Below are 15,325 nucleotides of genomic sequence, written 5' to 3'. Positions count from 1 at the left end.
AGACAAAACTAAAATACTGACAAACAGCCACATAAACCCTATAAACCTCAACGGGAAACCCCTTGAATATGTAAACAACTATATATACCTAGGAAAACAACTGTCATTCGAAGACAAAAGCGAAGAACTAGAGGTAGAGCGACGAATTAACATGAGCTGGAAAAAGTTTTGGTCCCTAAAGGAAATTTTAAAAGGGAAATTTCCTCTCCATTTAAAGAAAACTGTCCTGGACACCTGTATCTTACATATGGATGCCAAACGTGGACATACAACAATAAAATAAAAAGTAAACTAGTAGTATGCCAGAAAGCGATGGAGAGAAGTGTAATGAAATTAAGAAGAATACATAAAGTAAAAAGCGAAAAAATAAGAAGAAAAACGAAAGTTATAGACGCCTTACAATATGCCCTAAAACAAAAGTGGCAGTGGGCAGGACATATAGCAAGATACACAGACAAACGATGGACACTAGAGTCAACCATATGGAAGGGACCGAAAGGAAAAAGGAAAAGAGGGCGCCCTCGAAAGAGATGGATAGAGGATATAGAAAAGATAGCAGGAAGTAAATGGAGAGAGAAAGCTACGGATAGAGAGATTTGGAAGAAGCTGGAGGAGGCCTTTACCCGAGAAGGGGTTCCAATCAATAACGCTGAAGAGAGTAATGATAGCGAGTAGAAGGAAGGGAAACTAAATTTATACATTAAACACTTAAAAGTAATTACTACACGTTATATTTATAATTTAAATATTAAACCCTAGCATGTAAAAACAATTTATTGTAGATTGGAAATAAAAACGGCTTTATTATTATTATTATTAAGCACCGTTTCAAAAGTCTAAAGCTTTGAATGGTGCCTTCACAGCAATATTAAAGGGCATAGACAATAAACAAAGTAAACTCACCGCAGCGCACTGCGCTAACACCTCCTGCCACTGAGTCCACGCGTGGCTCTCTTCCCTCAGCCGTAGTATCTCCATAGGGGTGCTCTCCTGGCGCTCTCCGTCTGAACCCTCGGCTGTAGAGAATAAGGTTTGGAATTAATCGTAGTGTTAGACGTTAAACGACAGTATTTATTAGTTTATTATTTATTAAAATTTGTGAAAAAATATTACATGAATTGCATAATGCGTTAATCGGAACTTTTGCTCATAGGCATAGACATGAATAATCGCAACCAATCAATAATCGGTATGGTGGTCATCTCACCATCGAATCACAATTATTCTCTCAGGCAGGTCAAAGGTCAGTCAGTGCGTGTGCGTTTGCCTTGTATGGCCGGTTGTGTTTTATGCGATTTCTCCACGAGTTGTTTGTTATTGTTATTTGTTGTTTTTATTGAATAAAATGCATAATATTTAATTCTTTGTGATTTATTGTGTAACAACGTTTATTTCATATCCAGATAATTATAATTCGTAGATATAATTTTGATGTTTCGTAGATACCATCAGGTGAGATACAGGCCAAGAGCTTCCTCGTTCCTCGTTGTGGATAAAAAAAAATCCAAATAAAAAGTCGAATAGATTTCTTAAGAAAATATTCTCGATTCTAAAAAATATCGATTAGGTTTAAAAGAAGCGCCTCACTAAATAGAACTGTCATAATCACTTTCTTACGCTGAATGGACTATAGTTCACGCCCACTTTTCGTTTAATAGTGATGTACTCACGCGAGTCTTCATCTAACTGCGGCTGGTCTGGCGCGGCGGGCAGAAGCCGAGTCTTGGGAGACTGGCACATCTCACACGAGAGGGCGCCACTTGCATTCATGTAAGTGCATTCGGTACAAGCCCATTCGTTTGTTTCAGGCCTGAGAAAAAAATTAGATTTTTTTTAACATACACACAATAAATCTGAGATGTTAGAGCTAGGCAAATACTAATATTAATAATATTTTATGTATTATATTGTGTAAATTTTTGTAGCTTTTTAGCACCGCCTACTCAATATCTCTGTTTTGCTCAAGGTCAGCTGGTAGAGAATGACTTATGGCATTAAGCTCGCCTTTTTGTACGGAACATTCTTTAAATAAAATAATTAAATAAATACATAGAGGTTTTGGCCTTTGCTTCTGTTCGAAGTAGCGCCTTGAATATAGTTTTAAATGTTAATCTCCTTTTTGGAAACTAGATGGCACTGTTCTTACTTAGCTCGCGATGTCAAAATGTTTTTTCCGGTTAATAAGTAGTTCAGTCTGATTTTTTGATAAACTGTCGATGCTCTGGAACTTGCGTTTTGTTGTTTTAACTCGGCATACCCTCGGATAGGTCATAACGTACGATAATTATAAAATCTGTTTAACAAAGCGTTTGACAGATTAAAGCGTACGTTTTGGACTGTTAAATGAATACGATTGCTTTACACAATTGCACCTCAGAACTGTTATTAACTCACTTCGGTTCAGGCGGCGGTGTTTTGTGTCTAGCCCCACGCCTGGGCAAAGCCGGGGTGTGTCTTGAACTCCTTCTGGGTGACGGACTACGTCCTGTTTAAAAAGGAAATACATTTTATTTGAGACGTCTTGTGTAAAATAAACATCTTATGAAAAAAAAAATGAATAGCCAGGTTTTTTCTCGCCGCTATTTTCAGATCTAGGCAAATCATGGTAGCTTCTAAAGGCTTCAGCAGACCAAACGCGGGGCAATAGCAGCGCAGTTTGAATGCGGGCCCGCGCAAGTTGTAATACAAGAAACTCTTTGAAATATGTCACACCTAAACGCGGGCCCGCGCTCCAACCGCGTCGCACTGCAACTGCCGAACGACAAACGAGGCGGCGCGGGAGCGGGATAGAAACGGCGCGAGCGCGGGCCCGCGCTGTTGTATTACTATGGCGGCCATATTAGCATGACACACCGGACGCAGCAGCAGCGCGTTGAAAGCGGTTTTTGAATATTGAATTTTTTGACAACCGCCCGCGTTGCAACTGCTTTGAAACTGCGCTGCCTTCAGCCGCGCTGCAACTGACCCGCACTGCTTCTGACCCGCATTTGGTCTGTGGAAGCCTTAAGTTTATAGTATACTTGTACTTTAATTTTAACTTGTACTTTGGGGTCTTTCTGGAAATCCTTGGAGGAGGCCTTTGTCCAGCAGTGGACGACGGACGTTATTCGGCTGAAACGAACGAACGAACTTTGTCAACAATAGACTTACCAATGCCACTGTGGTTGACTTCAGCCGAAGATCCTGGGACCCCGTGCTTGGGCACAGGGGGCGTCTTACACGCCAGGCACAGCGCCGCTGACAGCGGGTTCCGTAGCGTGCAAGAGCTGCAAGACCTGGAAAAAAAATAATCATCAAGATCACCATTTCAGTGTAGGGCAGTCCACTGCTAGATGTATGCCTAACGAGCACCACGAAGCATATTTTTTATCGAGCTACTGCTAAATAACTTATTGTTCAATTAGCAAGGAAAAGTCTTCTAAGATTATGATTATGAAGATAAGATGCCACACAGTATCGCTGTTGTATTACACTTGTGAGATATGGAGATCGACCACTAAAGGAATCTATGGTAGAATTGCTTCTTTCAGAGCGTGTATCATGCTCGGGTACCAAGGTCCAATTGACCATCATTTGCTAGGTGGAAATCTTCACTACCTCGATACAGGTTTGTAAGCGTGTATCAAGCTTGTATCAGCGTCTTCTGTTGTTAAGTGATGCCTGCCACGCCTGCCTGTCGAGTCGATAGGTGTCGCCATACACTCACCAGTAGTTATGTGGCTGAGGTCTCGAGCCGGCGCACGCGGCACAAGCGCTCGCATCAGCATCGTTGACGAGCGTGCAGCGCGCGCACGACCAAGTAGCTGTTGACGCTACCGGCGCCGGCGCAGGATTAGAATCTACAAATAAAACAAAAGCGAAAGGTCACTGACTGACTGACTCACTTACTCATCACGAAATTTCAGAAACTACAAGTGCAAGGAGTTTCAAATTTTGCATGGGGGTTCCTTTTAGAACGTAGATGCTCGCTCACTAAGAACAGATTTTACGAAACTCGGGTGGGGTTTCGTAAATCCAAGTCTAAGAGGGTAAAACAGGATCGCGTACGAAGTCGTAGGCGGCCGTTAGTCTACAAATAAAATGATTGAGTGATTCCACTGCGAGTAAGCGAGCAGTAGATTAGATAGAGTAGATTACAGTAGAGTCTCTACTGTAATCTACTCTATCTGTAATGACCTGATGATGATGGTTGCAGCTGTGGGATCAACCCGATTGTTTGAAAACTTGTCACAATGTTCCGTAGTAATTACTGCATAATATGAATTACATAAAAAAGATATCAAAAGTACATAGTAGGTACTAGTATAAACTTACCAACTGCAAACAGAAGCTCATCGCTGTTCAAGTCGTGGTCCAACGAGGCTATGGGCACCGTTAGTTTCTTAGGCTCGTTGCGGTTAGGTTCCTTACTCCCACTGGCTTCAGAAGGCGTGTTGGTTGGTCTGGAACTATGAGAAAGGACGTGGTTTAATAAAATATCGGTACAAGCAAGGTATAAATGGAGACGCCCGTCGCCCATTCACTTGCAAAAGTTGCTTCTAATAGAGAAAACGGGCGGGACTAGCGAGGTCTTTGACCTGTGCACAGGCGCGCGCGCAGCCTTGAAATGGGTGCTAATACTAATAGCTGCTGTTTGTAAGTTTTCTAAAGTTGGAATTGGGAGGACTAGAGAAGTCACTGACATGGCCCGCTAGCGTGTCGCGTGTTATGAGAAGGGACTTTCATGAGTGGTGCCGCATCTGGAAAAGATGGGAATCTTTTCCAGATATCAAAGTGGGCGGAGCCATAGAGGTCACTGACCTTTAGAGCGGCGCGCAGCGATCGCGGCGTGCGTTGCGCACGGTGCCGTCTCTTTTTTAGCAAATGGGCGGGGCTATCAAGGTCAATGACCCAGCGACGCAGGCGCATCTCACGCGGCACGCGTGACGACGGCGTGCGGTACTATACTTATGACTGTCTGCAAGCAACAACCGATCTTGTCGCGACAAGGAAAAATTTCCGTGCTTTTAAGCGATTTTGTGAAAAATATTATTGGCAGGTAGTTGCTAATTGCTCATAAGATAGGCCCCCTTAATTTAATTTATTGTCCGTGGTGCATAATCTTTTTCTTAAAGGTTTTAAACCTTTGTTTGTCACCTGTCATCCGCTTTGCAATGGAGGGAAGTCGAACCTTAATTTCGAACTCCTCCTATGTTCTTCTGATTAATTTCGTTGCGGGTCCAATGACAGTTTAACTTTCCCCCGGGACAAACTTGACCTTCATTGGTTGGGTTTTTGTGGCGGTCAAGCTGTAGATCCTGGCTACACAGGAGTTGCAGTGGTGGGAACGAGAGGTGGGAATAGTCCCGTGTCTGCAAGTCTTCTATTGGTTGATGTGGGCGGGGCTAGCGAGGTCACTGACCTGTTAATCGGCGCGCGCGCAGCCATAGCGCCGTGCGTAGTGGGCGCGTCACGCGCAGCCAGCGTGACGGCGGCGTGCGGCACGCGCCCGCTGCGGCACACGTCACACGCGCGCGCCCACCACGCGTTATAGCTACTATACTAATGGCTGCTGTTTGCAAGTCTTGTAGATATTGAATGAGGGTTTTCGCGATTGAAAAATCCGCCAGATGGCAATACGTTGACGCGAGGTCCAAATGCTGCATGATTGGTTATTTTTGACATGACATTGACAGATATGTCAAAATCCACCAATCACGCAGCACCACATCCACGTCCCGCCGTCCGCATCCGTCCGCATCTAGCGGATCTTTCATTCGCGAAAACCCTCATTGGGAGAACTAAAGAAGTCACTGACATATTGAGCGACGCGGTCAATCGAGACGCGCCTAAAGCTATATAAGTGCGACTTTCATGAATAGTGTTACCTCTATCGTCTTTTCTAGTAGCCAAAGAGGGTGGGGCCATAGAGGTCACTGACCTATTGAGCGACGAGCGGCGATCGCGGCGTACGTTGCGCATGGTGCCGCCTCTTTTGTTAGCAAATGGGCGGGGCTATCAAGGTCAATGACCCAGCGACGCAGGCGCATCTCACGCGGCACGCGTGACGACGGCGTGCGGCACTATACTTATGACTGTCTGCAAGTCTTCTAGTGGTTGATGTGGGCGGGGCTAGCGAAGTCACTGACCTGTTAACCGGCGCGCGCGCAGCCATAGCGCCGTGCGTAGTGGGCGCGTCACGCGCAGCCAGCGTGACGGCGGCGTGCGGCACGCGGCCGCTGCGGCACACGTCACACGCGCGCGCCCACCACGCGTTGTAAGCGAACCAGCACTCGTTGCATTGCCACATGCGGTTCTCGCGGCTGTGAACGTGTTAAAAGTTATAATTAAGAGACTTTGTTGGTGTACCTAATAAATAAATAGATAAATTAGTAATTTACTTTCTGCAAATAGGCTTTTATGAAACACTATTACACTTGCCAGTGTTACTTATATTGGGCAGAAATGTCATCATTTCAGCCTATAAAAAGTCCACTACTAGATGTTACGCCACAATGTAAATTCTCCCGTTACATTTACATCTAACCACTGCCAGCTATCATCTAATAATAACACAATTAAACTGTCACTAATCATTTATTTTAAACAGTGAAAATGTTTATTGCTCCATCTAAATATTTTGTGTGAGGTGATCACGAACTAACCTTTGAAAAACACATTATGTAATGCACTTAATAATAAGTTCATTTGACATCATCTTGCTAAAACACAAAACTATTTTTAACACTATTCAAAACTTAACACTTTTCACAATCCAGTAGCAATATTATTTATCAGTAAAAAAAAAACTTAAATAATAAATACACGCGCTAAAACATGCTCGTATAGTCGCCAAACGCGTAAACTTTAATGAGTCAATGCAAACACGAGAATGGTATTTCCCATGATTGTGACGAGTTGTTTTTAATGATGGTAAAAACCCTTGTTATCTATTCTGGGCAATCGTACTGGATTTTAAATTTAATACGCACATAATACATAAATAAGGTCAGAGCTACAATTAGTTCTGGAGGATGTGTAAGGAATATTTTATATGACGATATTAATACTGTAGTTTAATAAAAATCACCACTGTTATCTTAATTTTATAAAAACTTATAAAAATTATTTATTTTTGCAAATAAGCTTTTAAAAAGCACTTTATACTCGTCACAGTTTTAAATAAATAAATGGACCAGTGCTGAGAAGAAGCCTTAGTTTTATACATTTCACTACTTGATAATAAACCTCCTGATAGGTAGCCTAATAGGAACTTATTTGTCAGATAAACTACTTCTTTTGGTTTCACAGGTCTCAATAGAGATCCTTCATGTGGCAGATGAACGTGTAAATTATGTTAAATGTCAGACAATATCTGAAACATTATCGAAACAGTGAAAGCATCTTATGTAGTAAGTCTTCCAGTGACTTGGCCCACTTTTAGCTTGGTCCACGGGCCAAGTCGCCGGATTAGGAGTAAGTGGCCTAAGGGGGTAAACCGAGGTCCATGCATACGAAGTCGTGGGCGGCCGTTAGTAAAATATAAACCAAAAGCAAAAAATAAATATGTATAGTGAAAGAAAATAACTTACGAAGATTGCTGCTGCGGCGATGGCCCTTTAATCTCCCGTTGATTGTGCGACACCTTCCCAACTGACGGCAACATATACTGGACTTTCGCACTTGTGTCCTTCACTGCACCAATATGCGACGTCCTAATATTGCTCGCACCAGCCGACTCGGCCACTGGGGATATACAGTTCTCCGCTCCCAAAAGCTCATCTATTCTCGCGTAATCACCGTCTCCCATATCATTCGAATATAAAGCCTCATTCTGGGAATTGCTCATCACATTCTTCGTATCTTGAACAGATACGTAGGAATATCTAGTCCCGTTGTTGTTAACTTGCAGCTGCAAATTCAAGTCTTTGTATTTCCCTTTGTTCGGCAAAGCGTATATCACACCCTCAGCATTAGTGTCCCAACTGCATTCTTTATCAATCTCCACGCTATTTTCGTCAATTTTCTTCTCCAGATCCTTCCCTTCACGATTTAAACTGCCACAGTAGCTGGCCAGTGATTTCTGGTAGTCGTTCAGGCTCCGTCTACTGGATATGACCTTCCCAACTGGTCTTTCCGCGTTGGTCTGCTCGGAGAAAGACCGGCGGTATGTAGGCCGAATCTCAGGGGAGTTCTGAGCACTTATCGACCGCCTGAAAGACCCTAGGGTAGTGCTTCCAGTCTGTGGCCAGTCAGGGACAGTTATCATGACCCCTCCTGAAGTAGGCAGTGATGTAGCACCGTCTCTGCCCGATAAAGTCTCATGTCTACCCAATGTGGTGACGCTCAGTCCTCTTGCATTAGGAATACGGGCCAATGGTGATATTCGTGGGGATAAGCACGCCTCACAATGCGTTCTGATACCGGAATTTTCAAGGGTACACTTAGAGCACGCCCATTTCTTTAAATGAAGCGCCTTGCTCTGCTCCCTTTGGTATTCCTTCACGTAATTCAACTCCCAATTCGACTTGCTCTCGCTGCATTTCTTGGGTCTTCTTGTAACTGTGTGGAGACTTCTAAGGAACGATTCGCGAGGGTTGCACTGTGTGTTGTACCCATATCTTTCGGAGACCATCAAGCTTGTAGGTCTGTTTATTGTTCCCCTGGCCTCGTCAACTTTCCACCACTTCTGCTGGGAGTTAATCACGGACCCATGGGATAGGGACCTGGTCACACCGTGGGCATGATCTGTCAACTGGGTGGGTGACAGCCTCAATGACTGAAGGTCGAGGTTAAGCCGGCGGCCGTCTGAGTAGCTCGAAGAAGGCTTATACGATGGGACTGCCAAGGTGTTGGACCTTATCATAGTGTTGTCTGGAAACAATAATGATTGAAATTGAATGACACATGTCCAAATTGTTGAATTTTATGAGGGTACATAGTATCTGTAAGTGATAGTTTACCTTGGGCAGACTTATCCTTGTCCGTCATCCCTGAAGCTTGATCCTCATCATCAGACAGCCTGAAAAAGAATAAAAGAAACATCATCAGTATGTTTAGTCATGCGTATGGTCTATGGTTAGCAGCCAAGTCTATTGAGTTTGACGCTTGGGGTGTTTACAATCGACTAATCTAATAAAGTACTGCAATTTCAATAATAAATAATAATAAATAACTTTGAAAGTGGTTTTCACTAGTTGGGCTTTTGTTGGTGGTAAAGGTGTAGTTACTTGAACAAGATTTGTGATTTAAAGTCCTATTTTTCCAAAAGTTGGGGGAGGAGTGCAATAGTATTAACAGTTAAAGCCCAGTCGCCGAGCACGTAGAATTTCGTCCAATACCCCAAGCTACCCATCCTTATCGCCCGCACGTAATTATATTGCTGTCGCGACTGTGCGACGGGCGGCCGCAGTGAGTGTGCGAGCGAGGACTATAGTGAGTTGGCATTGGCAAGTAGGCAGCTGCAGCCTAGCTGGAGAGCGTCCCACTCAGCAACTCGTTTACTTCAAGGTATTGGAACGCGAAAGTTTAAAATCTTATATTGGTTCTTCGTCCTGCTTAATTTCTTCTAAAGCTAAAGCCCGGTCTGTGAGCACGTAGAATTTTGTCTAATGACGCCAAGCTACCCATCCTTATCGCTCGCGCGTAATTATGTTGCTGTCGCGCTCGCACACTCACTGCGGGCGCCCGTCGCTCAGTCGGGACATAATTACGCGCGAGCGATTAGGATGGGTAGCTTGGGGTCATTGGACAAAATTATACGTGCTCAGTGTGCTCACAGACCAGACTATATTAGTCGAACCTTAATATCGAACTCCTATGTTCTTCTGATTAATTTCGTTGCGGGTCCAATGACAGTTTAACTTTCCCCCGGGGACAAACTTGACCCTCATTGGTTGGGTTTTTGTGGCGGTCAAGCTGTAGATCCTGGCTACACAGGAGTTGCTGTGGTGGGAACGAGAGGTGGGAATAGTCCCGTAAGAGCAGACTATACTAATTTAGGCCTACCTATAGACGGACGCGTGCGGCGCGAGCGCATCACACGCCGCGCAGCGCCACGCGGCCGACACGTCACGTGACATCAGCTCTCCTACTGCGGGGGGGGGCTACCTGTAGACGCGGCTGACACGTTGCGCAGCCCGCAGCACCACGTGACGTCAGCTCTCCTACTGGGAGGTGCTACCTGTAGACGGGCGCATGCGGCGCGAGCGCATCACACGCCGCGCAGCGCCACGTGACATCAGCTCTATGGGCGCGTGGGGTGCGGAGCCACGTGACATCAGCTCTCCTACTGGGGGGGGCTACCTGTAGACGGGCGCTTGCGGTGCGAGCGCATCACACGCCGCGCAGCGCCACGCGGCAGCCACGCCACGTGACAATATTAGCTCTCCTATTGGGGGGAGGGCTACCTGTAGACGCACAAACCGCGCAGTGCCACGCAGCTGACACGTTGCGGCGCCACGTGACGTCAGCTCTCCTAGTGGGGGGAGCCTACCTGTAGACGGGCGCGTGCGGCGCGAGCGCATCACACGCCGCGCAGCGCCACGCAGCTGACACGTTGCGGCGCCACGTGACGTCAGCTCTCCTAGTGGGGGGAGCCTACCTGTAGACGGGCGCGTGCGGCGCGAGCGCATCACACGCCGCGCAGCGCCACGCAGCTGACACGTTGCGGCGCCACGTGACGTCAGCTCTCCTAGTGGGGGGAGCCTACCTGTAGACGGGCGCGTGCGGCGCGAGCGCATCACACGCCGCGCAGCGCCACGCAGCTGACACGTTGCGGCGCCACGTGACGTCAGCTCTCCTAGTGGGGGGAGCCTACCTGTAGACGGGCGCGTGCGGCGCGAGCGCATCACACGCCGCGCAGCGCCACGCAGCTGACACGTTGCGTAGACCGCAGCCGCAGCGCCACGCGCGGCTCGGCCCTGGCGCGGAGCCCACGCAAGACCATCCGCTGGAAATAAAAAAGTTTTTGTTGACTCTAAGGTCCTTTTTAGATTGCGAATTTTAGCGATACAAACGCAATTCAGTCGCGATGCCAGGATTCGAAATCATCAATAACGCTTCATGATAATCATCGGATAATTATCAATAGTATAAGATGTACATTCGTAATATTGTTTTATAAGAAACTAGCTTTCCGCGTGGAATTTTGTCTGTCAGAGAAAAACTTTACCGCGCGCGTCCCTGTTTCAAAAACCGGGATAAAAACTATTCTATGTCCTTTCCCGGGATTCAAACTATATCTATGCCAAATTTCATCAAAATCGGTTCAGTGGTTTAGGCGTGAAAGAGAGACAGACAGACAGAGTTACTTTCGCATTTATAATATTAGTATAGAATAGTATAGAATTAGTATAGATTTTGATGTTACATTGTTTCAAATCAAGTTATTCGTTGCGAAGGTTGCTTTATGTTTTAGGTTGCTGATTGTAGTCAAGTTACCCATCGCTAGTAGCATAAAGCGTTGTGAAAAATAGACAAATATTTTAATGTAGCTAACGAGCTTTTGCAAGCGAGTGATCATTGTGGAGCTAAATATCTGTAACCTATCTAGGTTTTATAACTATCTATGTTTAATTTCAAAGAAAAAAAGCCTCAAAACAAGGGCAAGCAGTAGTTATTGCACTAGGCACACAGTCCTGTATCGCAGTGACTGAAAATAGGCTTACAAAATTGTGCTTAACTATTTTAGTGTAGGTCTCATTATTTCAATGAATTGACACACCATTCAAATAGTTTCGATTCAAGATATTATGAGGAATGCTGATTCAATCTCCGCCAAAAAATTAACTATTTGGTAAACACGGGTATCAATTTAGCAAAACTGGAGGGGTGAATGTATTAGGCATTTAGGCCCACTTTCAACCAAGGCGGGCGGAACTCTATTAAATAAAATTCTTTGTTCTTTGATTTTAATGTCAACTAAATGTAACAGGGAAGCGCTGGATGCAGGCCGCTGCCAATCGATCAACATGGAAAGCATTGGGAGAGGCCTATGTTCAGCAGTGGACGTCCTATGGCTGAAATGATGATGATGAAATGTAACGTTAAGCAATAAATGTTATTGTAAATTCATTCACTAGTATAAAAATACTCTGATCAATAAATAATATTATTTTACTTACTGCTACTCAGCAACAATAGTAACAATACCAAATTAGTATTAGTGTAACTACTTTATTTGTGGACTTAAAATGGAACACTGGGCTGGGCCACTGTGTATTTATCCAAAACATAAAATATTCAAGCCTGATGAGTTATTTGTGTTTGTAGGTTCACTGTTTCAGCAAATTGAGTTGCATTTTAATTATTCACAGGCACTTCCACAATGAATAGCTGACTAACATTGCCAGAGTTGTATTAAAAAGATAATACCTAATGTAAACCCAACTTCTTACTTCTAAACGTGTAAATAGCAGTTCAGTAAACTTTCCACCAAAAAAAAACACTTTGTTCACCCCACAAAATTACATCAAATGACCCAATATAATAGAATAGTTTCAGGACAATGGACTTTTAACGTACCTAGGCGCATTGTGTGTAAAAGTCACATTTCACCAAATTACTGACTAACACCCACGACAAAAAGCGTACCACACATTAATTTCGTTAATGAACTTCGTGTATGACCACGCAACAGTGAAATACAATGGAAATATAACCTAAATACTGCTTGTGAAAAATCGATATCAGAAAAATGACAGGAGCAACAATGAACTGATGGGCAAAGAAAAACTTACCTATTGAAGTTGTTTTCTGTTGGTATGACGATGGGTTCTGAACCAGGGGTAGTTCCGTCGCTTTTTCCTGTGCGACTTGTGTAGTCAGGCGAAGAATCTCCTCTGCAATATCCTTTAGAATCTTCTTTGTCATGACAAGACACCCTCTTGGTACCACATTTTAAACACTTTACACTCTCTGTGGGGTTGATTTGGCCGCATGTCTGACAATGCCATTGCAGCACCGATGCGATAGAGCCCATTTTAATTCACACATGGCTATGAAACCATAACAGTACGCCGTTTTACGAAAACAAATTTCCGTCAGAGAAAAATGAAAACAGCTGATCCACCATGTTGTTTGTATATAACTTTTTTTAAAACAGAATTCACGCACATGCGTTTTGTAATATAGGTTTTGAATATTAAACTAGAAGAAAAAAAATCGTCTAAAATGAGAAAACAAAATATTTTCAAATTTTCCTGGAAAATGTATTTTATTTCTAACATTGTTGTTTACTTTAGTAAAAAACCAATGATATTATATATAGCCTGACCAGGAACATAAAAACCCTCGCCATGTTGCGGAAAACTAATGGTACTAATTTCTTTTAATGGCAACAGTAACTGAAAACTTCATTGACATGTCACCTTGCATGTCAGTCTATTGTTGTCAAAGTGTAAACAAACTTTATTTTAAATGTGTGCAATTGATTTTGTGAATTAAATTGCTAAAATATTTTTATAGTTGTGAAAGAAAAGTGGTTCACAATGTGTTAATGTATTTGTCGAAGAGAAATACTAAGGGTTCGGACAATATTTTCATTGAATAATGTTTCCGACAAAGGTTGTCAAATTGACTGACATGTTTATCGTATAGTACAGTCCACTATGAAAATTAGCTGTAGTCTGTTTCAACTACCTATTTTAAAGTTTTTTGTCACTTTCTAAGTTTTGAATTTTATGGAATTGGGAAAGAAGTACCGAGTTTGAAGCGTTCATGAGCAGACATTGCAGTTGAATATTCAAGTTCTGAATTTGATTATTGATGAATAATAAAATAAATCCTACTAGCTCGATTGATGGTTTCATTTAATTTATTTAAACCAGGTTACCTTTAATAATATTTTTTCGTTAATTTATGAAAATATCAAATTAGCCCGTAATCCTGAATCCTGATACATAAATTTAGCCTATTAATTTAACACATGTACGACTGTACTCAGTGTTGCACTATCAAATGCGATTGACGCGCCTCTATGCCAGGGTTTTTATGTTCCTGGTCAGGCTATAAAAACAAATTCTATAATATCATTGTAAAAAACATATTTCCTGAGTAGTCGTTAAAAGCGCCATCTAGTGATTCGCTTTTAAGTCGAAGCCGCTACCTAAAGCATGCTATCACTAGCACTACAATGTCTACAATATACTAAGCCCATGGTACTTTAAAACTCTAATAGATGGCGTAAAAATATAAAATAAATAAAAAAGCGTGAGCAGTTTTCAGTTTATTCAACACTAGCTTTTGCCCGCGGCTTCACACCCGCGCGAAATTTAGTTTGTCACATATCGTCATAAATTATAGCCTTTATGTTATTCTGGGTTATAAACAATAATAATACTACCTAGTACCTACCTAAGTAGTTTTTTTTAATACCTCGTAAATCGTAAACCGCTTATTGCCGCGTAATCTTTCATACAAATAACTTGAATTTAAAAAAAACATAAATAATGGTACGGAACCCTTTGTGCGTGAGTCCGACACGCACTTGGCCGGTTTTTTTTAATAAGGATCATGTTGATAAAAAAATATTTGCGGAAGCTGACGACAAAATATCTTACTTACAACACAGACCTGTAAAATGTTCATTTGTTCATTAAAAACCCATTAACTCGACCGCACACCAAATAAAGCACCATAATGATACACATCTGCTTGAGCAATTAATCACGGTTTAAATACTTAAAAAGCTTAAAATCGACAATCTGGCTCATCTATAACAATTTAAATGCAATAACTTTCAAAAACGGAAAATGAGGGGCTGATAAACTTTGAATTATTATTACAATGCCGTTTAACTGCATTATTTATGCTATTAGCTTCCTGCAGAATGCCATGTACTTGTACATGTTACGGTTAATGTGATAAATTGAAAATTATTAATAATAACCGGTTATTATGAATAATTACCGACAGTCGCGGTAAAAGTGATAAATTAATCATATTTAACAGTGATTATTTAATAAGTCAACCTTAGTACTAACAAATATCATAAAAGAGAACAACATCTTGTGTAGGTACGTGCTCGTATACAGCCAAACTTTTGAACGTTTTGATATCATATAATTATTAGGTAATATAATTTGGCATAATGAGTTTGGAATATTTCTTGCATAATATTACTTTTCTATAATGCCTATATCATGATGTTTTGATTTAAAGTGAAAAATAGGTTAAGGTGCGGCGGGGGTGGCCCTTAAGCCGCCTATTTAGTTTTATACACACACTAGCTTTCCGCCCGCGGCTTCGCCCGCGTGGAATTTTGTCTGTCACAGAAAAACTTTATCGCGCGCGTCCCTGTTTCAAAAACCGGGATAAAAACTATCCTATGTTCTTTCCCGGGACT

The 15,325-nt window shown here is 42.7% G+C and overlaps 1 protein-coding gene across 1 annotated transcript in view; it reads right to left on the bottom strand.

The window, feature by feature from the left end:
- Nucleotides 1-13,046, bottom strand: part of LOC135081369 (calpain-D) — a 33,309-nt gene extending 20,263 nt beyond the window's left edge. Inside the window, exons 1-12 of the mRNA XM_063976088.1 lie at nucleotides 12,720-13,046; nucleotides 10,799-10,930; nucleotides 10,475-10,564; nucleotides 8,943-9,001; nucleotides 7,572-8,853; nucleotides 6,129-6,302; nucleotides 4,315-4,448; nucleotides 3,707-3,839; nucleotides 3,151-3,275; nucleotides 2,395-2,485; nucleotides 1,671-1,810; nucleotides 904-1,016 (exon numbers count right to left, since the gene is read on the bottom strand). Coding sequence (XP_063832158.1) covers nucleotides 904-1,016; nucleotides 1,671-1,810; nucleotides 2,395-2,485; nucleotides 3,151-3,275; nucleotides 3,707-3,839; nucleotides 4,315-4,448; nucleotides 6,129-6,302; nucleotides 7,572-8,853; nucleotides 8,943-9,001; nucleotides 10,475-10,564; nucleotides 10,799-10,930; nucleotides 12,720-12,961 — 2,715 coding nt within the window. The 5' untranslated portion in view covers nucleotides 12,962-13,046. The remainder of the gene's footprint in view (nucleotides 1-903; nucleotides 1,017-1,670; nucleotides 1,811-2,394; nucleotides 2,486-3,150; nucleotides 3,276-3,706; nucleotides 3,840-4,314; nucleotides 4,449-6,128; nucleotides 6,303-7,571; nucleotides 8,854-8,942; nucleotides 9,002-10,474; nucleotides 10,565-10,798; nucleotides 10,931-12,719) is intronic.
- Nucleotides 13,047-15,325: the final 2,279 nt, after the last annotated feature.

Source organism: Ostrinia nubilalis, chromosome 19 (assembly GCF_963855985.1).
Source record: "Ostrinia nubilalis chromosome 19, ilOstNubi1.1, whole genome shotgun sequence".
In the NCBI taxonomy this organism is placed as follows: Eukaryota; Metazoa; Arthropoda; class Insecta; order Lepidoptera; family Crambidae; genus Ostrinia; species Ostrinia nubilalis.
This window is presented reverse-complemented; position numbering and strand designations above follow the sequence as displayed.